General features: G+C 35.5%; 2 protein-coding genes across 4 annotated transcripts; both read right to left on the bottom strand.

Moving 5' to 3' along the window:
* Positions 1-307: 307 nt before the first annotated feature.
* On the bottom strand, positions 308-1,793 carry atp5mj (ATP synthase membrane subunit j). The gene is made up of 4 exons (XM_052535375.1): positions 1,701-1,793; positions 1,038-1,161; positions 617-640; positions 308-452 (listed from the first exon to the last, which is right to left on the bottom strand). Exons 2-4 carry the CDS (start codon positions 1,159-1,161, stop codon positions 439-441), a joined length of 162 nt encoding a protein of 53 aa, XP_052391335.1. The 5' UTR covers positions 1,701-1,793; the 3' UTR covers positions 308-438.
* Positions 1,794-2,324: 531 nt separating this feature from the next.
* Positions 2,325-13,963, bottom strand: LOC127938634 (protein RD3-like). Of its 3 annotated transcripts, none has more exons than XR_008148760.1 (4): positions 13,520-13,963; positions 4,710-4,982; positions 3,463-4,190; positions 2,325-2,819 (listed from the first exon to the last, which is right to left on the bottom strand). XR_008148760.1 is itself a non-coding variant. In XM_052535374.1 (4 exons), exons 1-4 carry the CDS (start codon positions 13,561-13,563, stop codon positions 2,782-2,784), a joined length of 522 nt encoding a protein of 173 aa, XP_052391334.1. In that variant the 5' UTR covers positions 13,564-13,963; the 3' UTR covers positions 2,325-2,781. The 3 variants fall into 3 exon arrangements, 2 of the variants coding, with proteins under 2 accessions (XP_052391334.1, XP_052391333.1); XM_052535374.1 differs by having other exon boundaries at positions 4,024-4,190; XM_052535373.1 differs by having other exon boundaries at positions 2,325-4,190.
* Between the last annotated feature and the right edge of the window lie 7,284 nt (positions 13,964-21,247).

Here is a 21,247-nt window from a genome sequence, read left to right as displayed (position 1 = left end):
TTCATCACCCACTACTGATCAATAACATGAACTGCATGCATTAACTAATCATTAAATTTGTCTAGAATAAAAATTAATAAAGCAATCAAATCAAATGAACATTTGGAGTGGAAATTTAACATCTGCTCAGAAAAAAAACACTGATTTGTGTCCTATAAACGATTGTATCTGATATTCAAGTACTGAAGGAATTTGAACACTTTTGGCAGGACTGCTTTAATAGTTTAATTCCATAAGTTAATATGAAACAGTTTCATGTTTGCTGATATTCATTTCCTGTAAGACAGCATGAAAGACTACAAAGCAGTGAATTTTCCATAGTGTGATCCAAATCAAGCAGTTTATTGCTCAGATAAAACACAATACAGATATCCATGTGAAGTTCTTCAGGGGAAGATTTACAGAGAGGACATGGGGAATGACGCTCCGGTGGACCAATCAGTGAGCAGGCTCTGTGAGAAAAGGGAAGTCACATTGGATACAGAAAGATTCTTTATATGTCCCATAGATTAGCATTTTTTCAACAATGCCTTATACTATCTTTTAGACCAAGGACTTTCAAACCCCCATTATGACCTGATGGCGATATCTATAGACTAAAACCTCTTATACTTACTTGACTGCACTGCTTTCTTCTTTCCTGCAAAACAGCAATATTATTATTAATATTTTAAAAATAACATTAGTGGCAAGCTCCAAAAAATAAAAAATAAAAATGTGCTGCCTTGTACACAACACAAAAAGTTTTGGTTTTCTAAAATATTGTATAACAAATGGTCTATGAATATGGGCAATGCCCAGAAGATGTACATCATTTTGACAGTCACCACTGACAAGCTACTACTAAATATATTGTAGAAACGTAATTTCCTGTGATGCTTCTTTTAAAACGACTTGTATCTTGAAAGGCGCTATACAAGTAAACTTTTGTATATTGAATTGAAAAATGTTCAACTGTACACTATAAAATGAATATGGGTTTATGACATTTAGACGGCTTGCACACTTCTAAAGAGCTCTTAAACGTGACCTCTCACCTCCATATGACAGTTTGTAGTACATAAAAGTCATGATTCCTACACCAACCCACATCTCCTGGTAAGCTTTGGTGTAGTATGGGGCCACCTTAGTCCACCAACCAGCGAAAGCACCACCTGCCATCTAGTGATCACAGCATAAAGATGCATGAACGTGTCTAAAAGCTTTTAAAAATAAACCATGTAACATGAATTTACCACACACGTTTAAACACAACTGTTATTATGTTTCACGTTATGAGAATAACCTAATAGCAACACGACACAAACAGTAGTTTCAATGACATTACTCAAACATTCAAGGACCAGTTCAGGAATAAAATAAATAAATAACACGATTAGACTTGAATATAAGGAGTCTTTAAGACAGTGACCAGAAAAAAAGTGCAAAAACATTCTCAGTAACGTTAGAGTATAAGAAAAATACTCTAACACAGTTTAATATAGAAACAAAATTATAGAAGAGGCTATGAAAAAAGCGTCAAGCTTGAGACATGAAAGATGTTGATTCATTGAAGTCGCTCAGCAAGGCCTTGTCATTTATGATTCAATGACCGAAACACAATGATTTAAAAGACAGGGAATCTTCTTGAAACAGTCAGCGATTATTTAAAACAAGCCAACTGAAAACATATACAATTTACCATAAGAAAACATCTTTACCTCTAGTATGTAAGTGCACTGAACCACTCGGAGAAGGTCACTGTTCAGCGCGAGATCAGTCGGGAGACAGCGGAAGATCTGTGTAGGTTTCCGCTATGTAATTAAAAGCACCGGCACCAAAATAAAAGTCTGTTAGGATGTTAGGAATGTATATTTGTAACCCTTTAATTTATTTTTCATTGTCCTCATTGTGTCTCCATTAGACAAGCTTATTTAAATAAATATATATATTAGCATTTAATGAAAACATTAGCACCACACAGTCTCTTACTTTGTTCTAAAGGTAGACATACAGACAGACAGACAAACAGATAGATAGATAGATAGATAGATAGATAGATAGATAGATAGATAGATAGATAGATAGATAGATAGATAGATAGATAGATAGATAGATAGACAGATAGATAGACAGACACAGACAGACAGTTAGATAGATAGATAGTTTTCTTTGTATGTAATGTATTTATTAAAAAAAAAAAAGTACAAAAAAAAGTTTTGAAAACCAAAGCATGTGAGATGCTAGAAGCAACCTGGTCAGAAAAACAAGACCAAAAATCACTTTTAAAAATGGACTTGGCAACACTGGTGTGAGAAATAATCAGGCTACAATAAAAATACAAATTAGGTTTTGTTCAAATTTAATTTTCACTTACAATTGACATGAAGAGAACAATAAAACTTGCAGGGTTCACAGAAGCAAATTAAACATGTTACATAAATTATTATATTCTGTAGAAGAGGTAACAGCAAAAGTATAGGCAGAAAATGTGATGACTATATTTATGCTACATACTGTATTTGATTTTGTGGTAACAAACACTCTACAGAAGAGAACTTCACTTTGTCTGGCCACACAGTTATTCAGCAGTCAAGAGATAACTACAAAACCTACACTTTCAGTCCATGCTACATGACAAACACTATAATATTCTGACACTTTATGATAAAAGACAAGAAAGGATTTTAACTGTTATCTAAAAAGCATGGGAGAGGTGAGAGTGTTATCGTTGGTAGTTCATGGGTACATGCAGCAAGCAGGACCACTGATGCACAAAGGCATTGGTGCAATCTTCTCCCCTCAGGCTAAACTCTGCTCTGTAATCCGGAAATATAACTCTGAAAAAGAATGATAGATTAGGTTGGATATCTGGGTTGACTGCTCAGGGTGTATCTGCTTATGTGTGTGTGCTACTTTTAGTTTGATCAGTCATTAGCTGTAGACTCTGGAAAGCTAAAGCACAATAATATTATTATTAATTATAATAATTAATAAATTAATTAATAAAAATGTAATTGTAATTAGAAACAAATGGGTACAAATGCAAAAAAGGCAATTGTTAGTTTAGACAATAACATCAAAGCAATAGTTCTAAAGACATTCAACTATTAGAATGAAAATTCTGTCAGTATTTACTATTGTAACTTTTATTTTGTCTATAAAACACAAAAGTATTTTTATTTTTATTTATTTGTTTTTTTGAAGAATCATTATGCAGTTTTTGTCATCAGTTCATATAACCAGGAGTTGTCAAGCTCCAAAAACTAGACACAACTTATTATTAATAATAATAATAACAATATTTATATAATAATTTTTTAAAAATTATTATTATAATGTAACAAATCTTTTATCGAAAAAGTAGCTACTTCTTGTCATTAAAATCTTTTTTTTTTTTTTCATTTTATCGATCAATTGCAAAAAGATTATGGCTCATCTTCCAAGTTTTAACATAACATAACACATCTTCATGTTACTTACTTTTAATTATTCTAATTAACTGGAGCAGAGGATTCGATTTTTCAGACTGGAAAGACATAAAATGGTTGCGTTGAATTTTCAAGCCAATCTCATGAGGAAACAATTATTTTACAAGGTGGCGATTTCATATGAACTTATTGGTGTTAATTTGTATGAAAATGCAATATTAGTATGAAAATGCAATATTAGTAGTACATTAAAGTATTACTATGAAAGTAACCATCTATGGGATGCAAGCCAGTCATACAAAAACATACCAATCAGATTGTACAAATTCTTACTAATTAGCCACCAATTTGACAAAACATAAAATTGTTATGAACTGCCATTAATAGTTGTTGGACTTCTATAATTAAGTGTCTCACAATGTGGTGCCATAGGCCTCATAAGCAAATGGATGACAGAAGGGCAGACTCCAATCTCTATGGATAGAGTAGGGGCAGGCGGCACGCAAATGTTTATCCACATAACTAGAAATCGTAGGAATTTCTTCCCTGTGCTTTCCAGACTCCTCTGATAAAGAATTAGATGCAGTTTCAACAATGTGGTTTCTGTCATTACTCTCTGTAGGTGGACTCGGAGCAGAAAGAATTGTTGATGGAGCTGAAGGGGCTGGACGTTTCCGAATGCCGTCTTCCTGTCTCCTCAGGAAGTCTCTAAGGACTTGTTTGAAGACTCCCACCAGTTCCCAGGGAGGAATGTCATTGTGGGCCATAAGATCATGAAGCCTTGAAGAAGCACAATACAATGTTTAATAAAATATTAAAGCAATATAACGCAAGCACAGTGGTGCTTATATTTAGTTTAACAGAATAATTGTGAGTGAGTGATGTTTCATGCAGAGCTCTGCACATGATGTATGAAAATCGTATTAATTTGTTCCCTCATTTTAGTTAAATCCTGAACGTCGCTTGTCACCACTTACTGACATAATCATGTTACATGCACAAAGTGTCGCGGAAAAATCCCTACATCTGTCTAGAGCACACAAAAAAGACAAAATCATGAAACTATTCAGCAAACGTTTTTTGGCTTCTAAAATCAGCTGTCATATTCTATTGTATACAGTTAAAAATTAATGCTCATTTAAAAATTCTGTCATTATTACTCACCCTCAAAATAGTGAATGACATCCATTAAAGATAGATTTGTATATACTATATGTGATTTCTTAGAGCATTTGAACACCATTTTGTAGCATTTATAAAGGATTTAAAGAACATTTGAACAATCTTTTTCTCTTTTACCTGGAAAGTACAATGGCAGTGTGTGAGGGTGGGATGCGACCACACAGGCGCTCTAGCTGGCGGTGTTCAGCAGCAGGTATAAGGGCAAGCAGGCTTGGGTATGCTGGGGGGTGACGGTATCCCAGAATGCCACGAGAAATGCAGTACTGAAACTCCTCCTCCTGAACCTGAAGTGCTCTTTGCTCCAGCTGCCAAAGCATCTCACGTAGCAACATCCGTCCCGGGCCTCCACATCCATTTGTGTGGGGACAACCTACGAAAGGCATGGCTGGACTGCAGTGTAGGAGCAATAAGAAAGCGTGTCGGTGTAACAAGTGGATAAAGTGCTGTATCCTGAAGTGACTTTCTTCTTTATGACCATCCTCTATAAATGAAATGTGACTTTTCATAAAGAGCTTGGTCTTCAGTAGACAGTCTTTCATACTGTATTACATCAAGCTGTGTAGTCCACATCCTGAACTGGCAGTGAAGTTAATTCATCACCATAGAGTTCCCCCTTTTCTAGCTAATGCTAGCATCTGCAGGACAGTCATGTTTGTTTTATTTTAAAAATAATTTTGTCAACCAGCACATAAGTTTGATTATGATGTGTAATTATTTGAATAAGCAGTGGGAAACAACTGAGTCATGTTGAGAAAGCACTTATGTTTGAAAAGGCATGTTAAAATCAAGCTAGCCTCTTTGATGGTGAAGGAGTGGATGCCGAGTTGCCATATCCTTCATACCAGAGATGGGACCAAGTCCCCATGTCTGCTTCATACTGATATTATATTATATTATTACATGATTTCTTGTTTGACTATTAATCAAGTTATAGCAAGAGTGAAATGTGTAACCTTATGTGTGCTGTATTTCTTTTCCTCAAGATTAATGTCCACATATTATGTGTGTGTATCCAACCGTAATGATAAGACACTTGCCAGTAGTAGAAAGCCTTGAATTTTAGATAAGTTCTCTGTGTATGTGTGTTAGTATCTGTCTGTACAGGGAGAAGCTCAGACAGTCCCAGGACAAACAATCAACTGCCAGTGTCCAGCGTATCAGATCTACGTCTTTGGAGAGTTTTATCTAGGTTTTGGAACCAATCAGAATTTTGTTGACTCATGTATTGACGCAATTAGTATCCTCTGTCAGGGTATAACTGTGCTTGATTTTGTATTGTACTGGGGGGCGGCCTGCGAACTCCTTCGAGAGTGTTGAAGCTGACTTCTGCTGATGAAATTGCAAACTATTTTCTTCAAGTAAAATTATTATTATTAATTGAACTCATCTCTGAGTCCTGGTCTTCATTGCGACATATCTGGTCCTTGGGTTTTAACTGTAAATTCCCCTACAGTTAATGGTGGAGGATCGGCGGGCAATAGTTCTTTGGTGACATCCCTGATCAATCATCAAACCAAGGTAGGAAAGATTTTAGATTTAATATTATTGGTTAGGGACTGTCTGTAAGTGGAGGGGGTCGAGAGAAGGAGGAACGATAGACTCACTCAGACGTGAGGGGGTAGACACCAGCTCCAGGGTGGAGTAAGGTAAATTGGTGTCACAATATACCTGTAAATAAGTAACCTTGTGAGTATAAGGGGTACAAGTACACATCGGTAGGTCTTGATATAAGATATTTAGAGATGTGTACAGTTACAGAGGGAACAGGTGCACACCTATAGGTCTTAGAGAGAGACGTAAAAATTTTCTAGGTGTGCACAGTCCAGGGGGGGACAAAAACGCATTCTTAACAGGCATGTGAACCCGTAAAGGGCAGTGCTGGGTCAAGCACCGAGGGACAAGGGACACATAGAGCCGTAAATAGGCAGTGCTGGGTCAAGCACAGAAAGCCGAAAAGCACGAGAGGCCATAAAGGGCAGTGCATTTACGGCCAGGGAAGCCAAAGTAGGGGTATGGGAAATCCCGAGAAGAATGTAAGACGCTAGACGGGGGTTCTAGTCGTATCTCGCTCTTCCAACTCTCGATCACCCACCATTACAGACAGGGGCGCCCCGAGCTTAGAAATAGGCCAGGTCAGTGGTTAGGGAAAAGAGTATCCAACATTAGTGTTTAAAAATAAATAGTGATAATTCATATGTGCACCTATAAAAATATAGGGATATATGCAAAGGGAAAGTATTGATTGATCTGGGATGCCTCAGGAACAACCCCAAAAGAGCTAAAATGTAGTTTTCATGACCCTGATTGGATTGGACCAGTATATGGAAATTCTGGAATATACTTTGTAATTTCATCACGCAGAAGTCAAGTGCTGTTGGTAAGATCGCCGCCTCAATATGTATTTGGTTTATGATAGAAATATGACTGACAAATTAGGTAACCTGGTAAGCCCTGATAGAAATAATGAAACAGAAGAGAGCAAATGCTGTAAACAGTTTGGCTCTGAAGCTCTGACTTTAAAAAAATATATATATTCTCTGAATTCATTTAAAGAATGATCAGTCTGAGCTTTAATTCTGATTGTAATGTTAAAACAAAAACTTGATTGGCTTTAAACTTAGAAAGAACCTGAGAAATAAACATTTATAAATGTATGTGCCGATTTGTTAAAAATAATCCCAGAAGTAACTGAGTGATGATTTAATCTGATTCTCTGTGCATAGAAGGTTTAAATGACAAAGAATGATATCATAAGATCTGTTCCAGTTCTTATATAATTGTTGAAAGTCCTGACAAGGAATACTGAACAGAATTCTGGGTTAGTGAAAAAAAAAAAACTGTAGGCACACAAATTGGCAGTGGCATTTTGGAAAAACTTAGAAGCTTATGTTTTGCTTTTAAAAAGATAAAATTACTTTGACTACAATGAAGCCGTTGTTTTATCTCATGCTGGCCCCCACCATGATTCTGGCTTAAGCTTTAAAAGTACCAGAGACATGTTCTGAGTAAAAAAAAAAATGTAATTCCTATATTTACTAATGTTTGGCCAAAAGAGTAATTTTATTGTTGGATTGCAAAATTGTAGTCACGCAGCATCATAAAAAAAGAAGAGAAAAGAAAATTATTTTTTGTTTATGAGATGATAAAGTTGTAAACAAGTAACATAAACGGGGGTTTCAAAGTAACTTTGAAGACAGCATGCTAGCAAGACCCAAAGTAATATACCTGGGTCAGATAACCTCTGACAGATTTAAAACCAATGTTGAAATTCAGAAGCCATGGCCAGAATTAAGTGAATGAATAAATACAAGTTGATGTAAAAGTAATGACAATGACTGCAAAGAACTTTGAGAAACATTTGAGTTGCGAAAATAGAGTAAAAATACAAATATAAAGATGTTTATTTTTAAAATGCATATAATTTCTGACAAGTTTTAAACTGGGCTAGAGTAAAATGATAGTACGATGAAATTAGGTTAAAAATGAATGATAATGCATTGTTACGAGTCCTGAATCCCTCAGAGTTCTCCCTCTCTCATTCAAAGTAAGCTAAAATGCCATTATCTGAGCTTGTGTTTAAGTGATAAGATATTTATAGTACAGCACAGTGTTTCAATCAAATCATAGGCAGAGATGCTAAAGGACATGCTAAAAAGAGTTCAGATTTAATGCATTAAGAGGGCAATTGGTAGTTAAATGTTCAACTGCCCAATGCATGTAAGAAATAAGAGATTATAAAAATAATGAATAACAATTTAGGAGCAATTGTTGAAGAGACATGAGGTCTTTAAAATCATAATACAGACCCTGAGCTATAGATGTAATAATTTTGAATAGTTAAACAGTTGTATTGCTATTTGTTCTATGACCAGTAACTTATCTGTCTTATTTTTAGTCTTCACCATCATACAGGGCCTGATGGCTGCAGCTACAGAAGCAACAGAAAATTACAATGAATGGACGGGTGTGAAAAATAAATTGACTGAGTAATCTCAGCATGATAGTTTGGAGGTATCCAATTGAGTTTAGCGATTAAATATTAGTTTGATTAACCTTTTCCAATGTTTTAACACTAGTAGGTGCTGTCAATGGCTCTCATGGTTCTTGAGTGCACCTTTCCTAAGCTGCAGGAAATACTGGATTCTGGAAGAAGACTGTCGAGGATGTTGCAACGGGAAAAAGTGGTTACCAGTGTGCATGAGGTGATTTCTCAATGACGGGTAAGATCCTCTTCTGGCCAATAGGGGACAACCTAAGGCAGGGGGTCACCGCCACTGGGCACCTGCCCTGAAGGGAGGTGTTATATGTGAGATGGTAGTGGAGTTGAGCAGATGCTTGATAGGCCTAGAGCATCATTAAGAGGGGAACTGTATGAAGTACAGCAATCTGCCTCAAAATGTGAGCTCCTCCAGACCTGATCACCAGCAACCGCATTCCTTGACTGATTGTTGTGACAAGCGTCCACAACTTGATGCAACTATGCCAGTGGATCAAACCCTGAGGAAAAGAGGCTTATTTATAAAGAGTTAATGGCAATGGGCTGTCAAGAACCATCTGAGACCATGTGATGACAGACATTATTTTGAGACAAAATTTCTTATGAGGCTAAAATGATATTGAACTAATATGTCTATATCATAGTCTTTACTCATGCAGGTCATTAGGCATGGCATAAGATGATTACAAGATATGGTGGTGGCTAAAAATGAAGACTGCTTCTGCTTAATCAAGAGATGGTTTAGATAACACAGGTTAAGGGAATTAAGCATGTAAGTTAAAAATAATTTTAAAGAAATTTTCCTAGCATTATGTATTTTAAACAGTTTAAACTGAGATTTGAGATATAGAAACTTTGACATTTTTAACCTATTTGAATGATTTAGGGTTATATGTTGTAATGAATTTGATATTATAGTCTAAGTTAAAGTTTGGCAAAAATTGTCTAAATAAATAAATAATATTTTGCACAGTAAGAGAGAGAGAGAGTGCTTGAGTGGAGGCAGGGATGGTGCTCTTCTTCTTTTATTGGCCTGCTAAGTCAGAGTAACCAAAACAGAGCAATGATTTGAAGACCAAAACAACCAAGCTGATTTTACTCAAAATAAAAATCATTAATGAACAGGCAAACTTTGAGATTAGATAAGAGACTAGGTTCAAACTAGGTAAAATGCACAGACAATGTTTAAGTTTAAATCCTTCTGATTTAATTCCAAAAGCAAACCTTAAATATGAGCTGTTAAAATATTAATGTGTTAAGTATGTGCATGCACGAGGATGGCTACTATAAATTTTTGGGGGACAATTCTGTTCCTGTTTTGTTTCAATTGAGTCACTAACCTCTGGAATGAGTGTTTTATCATTACAGATGTGTTGAGTGAAATTAATTTACAGAAGTCGATAATTCTGAGTGAAACTAATGAAAAGACTATGCCGAACATGGGACAAGCTTTAAGAGGATTGGTTATCCAGCTCTGTCTGCTACTGGTAATAATGACTTATTTTGTCTTTTATAACGCTGATTTAAATCACTCTCTGGATTAATATGTTAAGGAGTGTTTATATGATTGGATTTGTGAAATTTAAGTTTGCCGTCCAAAATGGGTTTAAAATCCATGCCTAAATTTAAGTGAGGGTCTAAATTTTAACAAGTTAACACTTTGTTGTTTGAATGGTAAAGGTAAATATTTTAGACTTGACGGCAGAAAAACAGTGACAGATTGGCTACGTCACTAACCAAATTATCCAGAGAGCACCCTCACATAAAGAAGCCTGGTGGGAAAACAAAGGAGTGAATCCTGCTTGTGTACTATAGTGCAAAAGCTTTATGTAGTGGTTTATGTAGAACAGAGATAAGTTGAACAAAAACGTGTGGATAGCCCCTTAATGGAGCAAATCCATAACAAGAGGTTTGAATTAATTGAAATAGCACAGCAAAAAAAAAAATAATAATAATAAATTTTGTTTAAACAACACAATTGTAATAGGCTCTATGGAGCTGCTTATGAACACTTGTCAAGTCAAATTAATATTGTGAACACTGACAGGTCTTTTTGATAATGTATACTGTTTCAATACAGATTTACAGAAACTGAGGATGTCTCTTTAATAAATATTTGGCCGTTTAGCACTTAGTAATAGTATTGTTCATTTAGTAATAATATTGGGAAATCTGTCTGCTCTTTTTCAGTTTATAATAATTTTGAGTAAATTAATATCACTGCCAAATGACAAACATGAACGAGGGTTTTTAAGACATTGATCAGGTAGCGGACCTGTAAGCATTTATCACTGACAAAACAGTGAGAACTAAATTGACTTTATACTAAGTATTGAGGATTTGCTTCTGAATGTGTCGTTAATATAGTCTGAGTACAGTAATATGGTATGATAATTGACAAGATTTTTTTTTTTTTTTTTTTTTTTTTAAAAAGGGTAATAATAAGGCAATGAGTATGGTTAACAGTAATGTCCTGGTATAAAATACATGCATGACAATAAGTGGATAGGTTAGTTGTATTTTTGAAGTTAGACACTTCGATACTTAAAATGTAATTTTGATCAAATGTTGTTAACAATGACAAGTTTGAGTTAATGGTTAATGTATGTTTAAACAGCATGTGAACTATGATGACTGCAAATGGATTCGTGGTGAAAGTAAAACTTAATAAAAGGGCTATTAAGTAATAAACTAGGAACTGCTCTAGGTTTTCGAGGAAATAATGATTATGATTATTTTTATTTTTATTTTTTTTAAGATGGCTCAATATTGATCTTACTTATTTTTGGTTTGTTTATTTTTGTGTTTTTAACACCAAGTTTGGAATGAAAGGGTAAAATAGATAATCAATCTCTATAATTGTACCATTGATGGGGAAAATTATAGATTTTCATAAAATAAGGCTATCTTTACTGGGATTTAGGTTATAAGCAATGTCTATATTTGGTATCTGTGAGGTGACTGAGGGTCTGACATATGTCAGGAATGCAATAACAGTGGTTATTCATTTAGCCCGGCTTCCAGAGAATAATATATATATATTTATTGTAATGAGTTTATTTTAAGATATGACCAAATTAACTAAAATTCATCATGGTTGTATAAAACATGTTAAAAGAAAACAAATAAGACAAATATCCTTCTTAAGGGTTAAAATTTTTTTTGAATTGGTTATAGTGTATGCGTTTTTCTTTAATGATTTGTTAAATCTGGTTAATGAATATGCAAATTTAGTCTTAAGGCTGTTGGATAAATGTTTGGTTTTAGAGGGTAAGTGTGAAGTAGCTGTAGTAGGAAGAGAGGTATTTACAAAGATATGTTGATGAAAGTGAGGACACTTTTCCAGGTAGAGGGACACACAGAATGATTCACTGGAAAAGACATTATGTGAAGAAAGACTAGTGCAAGTGCCGATATTGTGGGATTAAGTAAGAAGATTAATGTATATGGGAAATAAGAATGTATATGGGAAGTATTTTGTACAAAATAATGTGTTTATTACTAGAAATGTCAGCCAGTACCAGAGATTTTAAGTATGCACATGTTTAAGTTGACCAACAGTCTGCATTCTTAGCATGCATCACAACGACACCTGACCTCATTTATTAGACCAGATGTGGGGTATTAGACCCCACATTGATCTAAAACGGGGGACTGAAGGAGTGGATGCCGAGTTGCCATATCCTTCATACCAGAGATGGGACCAAGTCCCCATGTCTGCTTCATACTGATATTATATTATATTATTACATGATTTCTTGTTTGACTATTAATCAAGTTATAGCAAGAGTGAAATGTGTAACCTTATGTGTGCTGTATTTCTTTTCCTCAAGATTAATGTCCACATATTATGTGTGTGTATCCAACCGTAATGATAAGACACTTGCCAGTAGTAGAAAGCCTTGAATTTTAGATAAGTTCTCTGTGTATGTGTGTTAGTATCTGTCTGTACAGGGAGAAGCTCAGACAGTCCCAGGACAAACAATCAACTGCCAGTGTCCAGCGTATCAGATCTACGTCTTTGGAGAGTTTTATCTAGGTTTTGGAACCAATCAGAATTTTGTTGACTCATGTATTGACGCAATTAGTATCCTCTGTCAGGGTATAACTGTGCTTGATTTTGTATTGTACTGGGGGGCGGCCTGCGAACTCCTTCGAGAGTGTTGAAGCTGACTTCTGCTGATGAAATTGCAAACTATTTTCTTCAAGTAAAATTATTATTATTAATTGAACTCATCTCTGAGTCCTGGTCTTCATTGCGACATATCTGGTCCTTGGGTTTTAACTGTAAATTCCCCTACAATGGTCAGGCATAAAATGCACTTCACATCAATTTAGCATGGTATTACAAAGCACTTGACATTTGCAGGCATATTTCAAATCATGCTCTGATAGGCTTAAACATGTTAGTAAAGTTGCTGATTGTGTTTCTGAAAATGGTAGCTGGTGGTCCAAGCTGTTCATTTAAAGGTTAGCTAATAGATTGTCTAAAAAACAAACATAGACAAGCTGGTTTGACTAAGATGGTTTGTCGGTGGTCCGAGATGGGCTATCAGCTTGAACAAGCCAGCTAATCACCATCATGTGCCAGTTAATTAGCTTGGACCAGCTACCAGCTAGTTTAAACCAACTGCAAATAAATGTGCCATAAATAAAATGAGAAAAGTCCAAATGGGATAGACAGAGATATATACAAATGGTGTTCTGAGACAGACTGTTGAGGAGACAGATATACATGAACTGAATAGACAGGTACAGAAGAAGACAAAAAGTCAGGCAAATAGAAACAGGAGGACGCAGACAGAAAGGTGATGGCTGGAGCAGAATTTAAAGGAAAAGATTCACCACAAAGGATATAGGTTAATTTAGCAACAGAGGTGAAGAATACAATGGAAATTACAAACATTAACATTGAAAAGGACATTTTTACCTTGTGGGTCTTAGAGGTCGAGGTCCATGATGCTTTGACTCCATCTGGTACCACCAAATTGCATTAGGTTATGCAAATAAAATATGTAAATGAGGCCAGATATTGAATGAATGGATACAGTCAAAAATTGGAAAGATGGACAGTTAATATGAGAAAAGCAACCTAAAGAAATAACTCTTCTGGTAGAAGATACTAAGAGAAACTAAAATGAAGTGTTTGATCAAGAAGAATGGCAATCATGCAAAATCAGAGTAAAAGCAAAGAAAGAAAGTAAGAAAGAAAGAGTATGCCCAGCAATGTCCAGACGACTGCGACAAGCAAAGTTGAGATGAAGAATGTGAATTTCTCTCCTGTCCACTGCAAACTGCCTTCTTTCTCTCTGCTCTGATAACCCAGCCCACTCTGACTCGCATGCCCTCAAACATGCATTAATACACACACATTCACACAGACCGTTTTGATTCATATAACAGAAATAACTTGACACAAACACTGACAGATTTGGTTTGAAATGTGCATCCTGCTTTTCATCTTTCACACATCTTGGGGTCTTAAATTCAGCTTGAATTTCATGCCTCAAAATCTGCGCAGGGTAAGTCAGTCTGAGGTTCTTGTTTTCTACAGTAAAATGGTTAATGCAGTGTGACAGTCTGAGTAAAATTATCTGAAAAAATGAACCCGGTGTCAGCATGTACCGTGACCCAGTGCCAAGGGGAATTATGTCAGTATACAAGGGAACAAAATTAGAGTTCCTGCTCTCGTACTTTACATTTGTTTGGGAAACATGATCATGCAAATCTTAATTAGGCATACAAATACATAAATAAGCATATGAACCCATTCTTCATTTACTACATGTGGATGAAAAGCGCTTGTGCTCATAAGAGTTCATCACATATAACAGTTGGTGTCCATATGGTGGATTCGGGGAAGGCTGGAGGCTGGATGGCCTTCTGAGACTCATAATCACAGCCCCAGCACCTGGTTCTGGTTCTGGGTCAGGTCAGGTCAGGGTAAAGCTCCAGACTGCTGGCCATGCCACCTGCCCTATGCACATGCCATAATCCCAAAACACAACTAGATTACATGTGTGCATACTTGTGTGCATACTTGATGTGTGCATACTTAATACTAAAGCAGCGCAAACTGAAAAACAGCAAAAAGTACATCAACATGGTTGGCAACATGTACAATCACAGACATTCTAACATAATACATATTTAAATAGGATATCAAAAGTGTTTTGACAATGCATATGAGAAATTATTCCAGTGTTTTCCAATAGAAAATAACTAAACAATGACATCATGGTTACTATAATTCTGTATATACCCTATGTTCCTTTGTACATTCCTTTGTTCCTTAACATTCCTATGTTCCTTTAATTATAAATAAATAATACATAGTTTTATTTTATTTTTTGCAGGGGGAATATGCAAGAAAAATCATCGTTACCATCATCATCATTTACATTGATAATATGTATGGCAGCAATAACTATATGTGCTTTAATTTTCTTAAAATGAATAGATTAATCAATCAATTAAATAGTTTTAGAAAGATTATTTATTTATTTATTTGTTTATTTATGTTAAGTAAAAAAAAAGTTAAGCAAAAAGCTGTCCCTTAAACACTTTCTTGAGGTCATTCAACATATTGTCTGTAATATTCCATTCCCGCTCCCTAAATGTGAGAGATGAGATCATATGTACATATGTGAGTAGCAATGCAATTTGTAGTTCTCCTTCACAGCTTAAGTATGAAAAGGTAGACCATGTCGGCAAAACACTTCATATCAGATCATTGTCGAATTATTCCTCTTCTGCAGACTCTGACCTTAAGACATGACATCACCAATTATTTCTGTCTACTGTGTCATGTTGTATTATTTTCAAGGAGTGTTATGTCTCACAGTCTTTCTTTAGCTGACTTTGCTCCTCTTTCTAGCAACAAAACACTTGGGCCAAGGTTTGGAATAGCTGGGAACTTGCTGTTCATGAACTTTCGAACACAAAATCTTTAATTATGAGCTGTGTACCTTTACAAAGGAAGAAAGAAATTCTCTGGAAATGGCACAGGACCTTTGACTGCCCTCTCTAAAAACCCTCTGTACCCAGAGGAGATTCGGTCGGTCTCAAGTGGTAAGACAGAGTGAATGTAGCAGCCCTGTCACACATACCTACACAGAGCAAGGCTAACTGTGAGTGTCAGGCTGTGTTCTGAGGTGAGTGATGCCATTGCCACTGGCAGGGTGCCTGTTCAGGGGCAGTGATGATTTGGGACATGGCTGGTGTGCACACACACTGATACACCAGAGGATGGTGGGAATGCTTTCATAAAAATGCATTTATTATATATAAAATAAAAAATAAATTAATGAAATTTTCTTTACTTCATAATGTGCATGCATTATTCATCGAAAACACATCAAACATGCATATATAAACCACAATATAGTATAAATATTAATTATAACTACAGTATTTAACATATAAATGATACTAGAAAGTTTGAAGTTTGGGTTCAGCCTAATGATTTTGGTCTATATAGCTTATTTTGCCCTTCATGACAAATGTGAGGGGGGTGATTTAATTATTATTATTTTTTTTATATAACTCATCTGATTTTTATAACTCATCCGTATTAAATTTATTTAATACACAAGTTTTGAGTTGAATAACTGAAATAAATGAACTTTTCCACCACATTATAACTTATTGAGATATATATTAATTTTTTCAAATAAATGCTCTTCTTTTGAACATTCATTAAAAAATCCGAACAAAAATCACAGCTTCATCAATGAATATTAAGCAGCACAACTGTTTTCAGCATTGACAGTAATAAGAAATGTTTCTTGAGGATCAAATCAACATATCAGAATGATTTCTGAAGGATCATGTAACTCTGAAGACTGGAGGAATGATGCTGAAAATTCAGCTTTGCCATCACAGGAATAATTACATTTGAAAATATATTAAGAGCTTTTTTTTTTTTTTTTTTTACAGCTATTTTCACAATATTACTGTTTTCACTGTATAATAAATGCAGCCTCTGTGAGCATAAGATACTTCTTTTAAAATCATTCAAATCTTACAGTAGTATACACTTTTCTCTTTTGTAGGCTAAACAAAACCGTCTCTTCCTTCATCTCAATCTTATCAGTGTATAGACAGTCAGAACTTAAAACTATCAGAACTATCTATCAGAAGTCATGTAGTACAGTGTGTACAACAGGTTTTTCGGCAAAGTTTTGATCATGTTGATAATTTGGAAGCCTTAAAAATGTTGAAATTCTGATGCTTTTTGAGATCTTTTGGGTTGTGAAAGGCACAAAAGAAAGCAAATCTATTCTGTCTGTTATTGGAATGGGCAGTGGTCTGTTAGACAGAGAGAGCCAGAGGGAGTGAATGTGTGTATGTGTGTGTGAGGGAGACAGAGTGAATCCATTAGGCCGGTCTGACTGACTGACAGCCGCATGTCCTCAGGTGAACAGAGAGGTACGAGTGTGCATTAAGAGTTTTATCTCTGACATCTCCGCCAGCCCTTTTATGATTACCAACCATTATGCCCAACAATCTTTAAAAGTCTATTTCACTTCAAAGTTTTTATTTTTAACAGCCCTTTATTTCCACCCTCTTCTTGGTTTTTCATTCTGAATCTAATTGAAACTAACCAATCAACCCGAAATATAGTGTTTGCTCTCATACTGTGGTGGTGACACAGTCATTTGTGAGGTGTTTCATGAATGTTAAATACTGTACCCTGTACTTTTTTTTTTTTTTTTTTTTTACATGGTTTTGGGCACTGCAAGCTTTTTCACACTGTCATGAGGTGTATTTGACAAGGTGACATTGGTCAGTCAGGCCTTTGGCAGTTTGTGTTTATGAGGGCACATTTGACATTTGCTCAGGTACAGTGAGTTCTCAACATACAGGCGGGAACCTCAAGGCCATCTTGCCAAATGTCACACAGTTTAGGCAAGGTGAGAGAAAGGTCATGAGATGTTAGAGACATGAAAATAAAGTAAAATCTATGGATTATTTATTTATATTTTTACCAAATACAGTAGCACCAAAGGCTTCACAAAATTCCAGTACTTGTCAACTTGACATTTGGTTAATTCTCTGAAATCACATTGTTGAATGTAATGTGATTTTTTTTTTTTTACCAAGTTGCATTTTGACAATAACAGAAACATTAACAACAGCAATTTAAGACTTTGATTAATTCTATTAGAAAATGTTTGAACACTAAAATCAACATATTAAAATGATTTCTGAAGGATCACGTGACACTGAAGACTGGAGTAATTCTTTCAAATCGGCTTTGTATCACAGGAATAAATTACATGATAAACATTTTCAAACAGAAAACAGTTCATTTAAATCGTAATAATATTTGACAATTTTAATGTTTGTATTGTTTGTATTTGATCAAATAAGTGCAGCCTTGGTGAACACAAGATAATTAAAAAAAAACTTTTTAAAACATGGAATTTTTTATACTTTAACTTGTCAACTTGACATTTGGCTAACTCTCTGAAAACATGCTGTTGAATGTAATGTAATGTATGTGAATTTCTTTTAAAACATTTTTATTTTATTTTATTTTTTTTACCATTTTGAAACTACTTAAATGAAGGCCAGCCAATAATTTGACTTATTATTAACAGGTAAATATCATTTTCACATATTTGGCAGCAGAGGGCACCCCTTGCTCACATTAGCTTTTTCATTTCTCTAATGTGAGCATCAACAAGACATATGAAATCTTGATTTAATAATGTTTAGATAGTTCCTTTTGTGGCTTAATGAAAAAATAATAATGGAAACAGAATTACACATATCCTTACAAACATTACATAGCCTACCACCAACTATTAATCATAAAAAAGAAAATGTTTGTAGTGTGTATAGCAAATCAGCTCAAAGGGGAAATATGAATAATCAATCGTAACTAGTTATGATTAATTATAAATGTTTAGATCCGCTCTGAGTATTTACTTGACCTCTCAGTGTCAACTGTCTGTCAATTCTATGAATGTTAATTTCCTGGTTAAGGAAATTAACTTTCTTACAGTACAAAACTACTCAGAGCATGACAAGCTAAAATCTGCATGACTAGGGACTTCAGTTATGAGCAAACAATGAATAACCTCAAGTGTGATACAAATAAGACTTTATAAACTACATAAACATTTAAACTAGTCCAACACACACACGTGCGCGCGCACGCATACAGTTGGCATAGGAAAAGGGTTAAAGCTTAAGCAGTAAAGAGATATTCAGCCTGAAGGAAACATCAGTTTCTTAGTTCAAACACACATTTGTAAAAGGTATCAGATTAATATATCAATTAATAAGACTAAGTTTGATACTTGCACGTCTCGCCTGTTTGAAAAAGAGTCCTGATGCACTTTGGGGCTCCAGTTGGTCTCTGCTGAAGTAAACAGATGAGACCAGTTTGAATCAGAGGATCTTGATGAATGGAAAGTTTAGGTCGAAGGCCTGGGACAAGCTTGGTTTTTAATGCTCTCGGCTCAGCATCTTCTCCTGGAATTCCTGAATCTAAAAAGATCCTCCCAGGATTCGAGTGAGCCAATGAGAAATGGTACCTTTTGGAGGGAAGTTTTACAACCTTTTGTCCTCAGGCATATGTTTAACTTCTGGTCTTTGATTGGATGTTGATAAAGAACTATTAAAGATTCTGGTAACACAAATACCTTCCATATGTTCCAACATATGATACACAGTAAATGGCCATTTAGACCATTGAAAATGCAGTTGAAAGATACCAAACATGGCATACCTGTGACCTCTGCTAACAATAGAATGCAATTCTAAAATGTTCATTTAAAAGAGTTTGTATCAATACAGACGGAAAAAGCAACACTTTAAGAGGAAAAATAATGAAATGGGGAAACTGGGTACATGTTCCTACATTTATCAAGTGGTTATATCCAGAGGGAGATATACTGTATAGGGCAAGGGTACATTTGTCTGTTTCAAAGTGAATTTAGAGTGACAACCCTACATTACTTCGAGTTGAGAAACAATCTTATCTTGATGTGTGTCCTTTTACCATGGTAACCAAATGCCTTTTCTGCTTTTTTTGAGCTCATAGTTGCATTTCGGGGGAAGGGTCCATAGACCCTTTAGATGAGGGGACGTTAGATATTATTTGTTAAATATAACAAACAGTTGTGTATCTGATTGGTCCAACTGCTACAAGTGTGTTTTGGGACATATTCCATTAGGATTTAGTGGCTAGGCTACAACAAGCCACTAAGGTGACCAATTACCAATAGATACCCACAGGGACCACTGCAGTTTTTATTAAAACCAGTACGATTCCCATTACAACCAGCATACATAAAAGCAGCATACCTTTTGCAGAATATTGAACTTGTGTCTGCTTTATAAAACTAGTGTACAGGCACTGAAATGTATTACTAACGTTATCTGATAATATGCATACCATTAAGAGGTGGTATCAAATTTGTTTGGACATTATTTACAAATAAGAACACACAGCCTGGGGTGTAACAATCGTTTCCTGTTTTGGGGATCACAACTCTTTTCGGATGCATTGCTTAGCACCACGCTCACTGTCAGCAAATTCCCTTTTGTCCCTCCACAATGATGCCACTACTGTACCCCACTCTCCCGTTTCGCCTCTTTTTCAGAGTGCGACACTGCCTTTCTCTGAGGTGCAGCTGTCTGTCTCACCAGCAGAGGACGAGGCGAGCTCGCGCATATCAACAGAGACTGCTTTATCCTTTTCTATACTGCATCAGCTGTTATTGTTCTCCTGGGTAATACAGAATTAACCACACAAGACACAATTTGAAATAAAAAAATCCATTATAGTAGTGACTGTACTGTAGAAGTGAACCAGGAGTCACCATTTGTAAAAACAAGTCAAATATTAAAATAAAGTAAATACTGAATTTTATGTTAGTGTTAGCTTACTGTATTTAACTTACAATAGACGTCTACGCAGTGTCTCCAGTTAGATAGATAAACAAATGTGTGTTGCGACTTGCAAGTCATGTCTGCGAGCGGAAACAGCACTGTTGTCCATGTCTGTTCCACCTGTTCCCGGGGCGAAAGTGCAGCTTTTGGACAATAGACAGGTACTGGGCACACCCAACAGTGCCTGCTGACAGATGGGGAGCGTCCTAACTCAAGAGATTCATTATTCATATAGCTAACACAACAAACATCACTAACAGGCAGCCTACATTTTGTAATTCTTGAAGCTACAGTAATGTTTTTCCCCCACATCCTTTGCGTTATATGTTCTGCTGTCCATCTGTCAAGCAGTCATCATATTTTAACTGATTTTATTTTAGCATGAAAAGTAAACCTTAGAAGGGACAAAATGCATGAGCAGTCCTCATATTGTTAGGCTACTGTAGGCCAGTGGGGATCAGTTCCAGTCCTGGCGACCCCCTGCTCTGCATACTTTGCATGTCTCTCTTTATTTAACAAATCTGATTCAGAGAACCAGCTCGTGGTGGTTCTTTGAGAAACAAAAAAAGGGGTAAATAATGGGTTTATGTTACGATTGTTGTAAGCTATACTTAAAATAAAAGTTTGATTTACATGATTTAACAAAAACAATTAAAGTTTGGTCATTTAAGTTTAAAACAGTTATCCTTATATATCCAGAGTACTGGTATCCGTAGTAGTATCGATAATGTCGATATGATAAAAATTAGTA

The sequence above is a fragment of the Carassius gibelio genome, chromosome A20 (assembly GCF_023724105.1).
Source record: "Carassius gibelio isolate Cgi1373 ecotype wild population from Czech Republic chromosome A20, carGib1.2-hapl.c, whole genome shotgun sequence".
Lineage (NCBI taxonomy): Eukaryota > Metazoa > Chordata > Actinopteri > Cypriniformes > Cyprinidae > Carassius > Carassius gibelio.
Note: the sequence above shows the minus strand (reverse complement) of the source record. Positions and strands in the feature narration are given on the sequence as shown.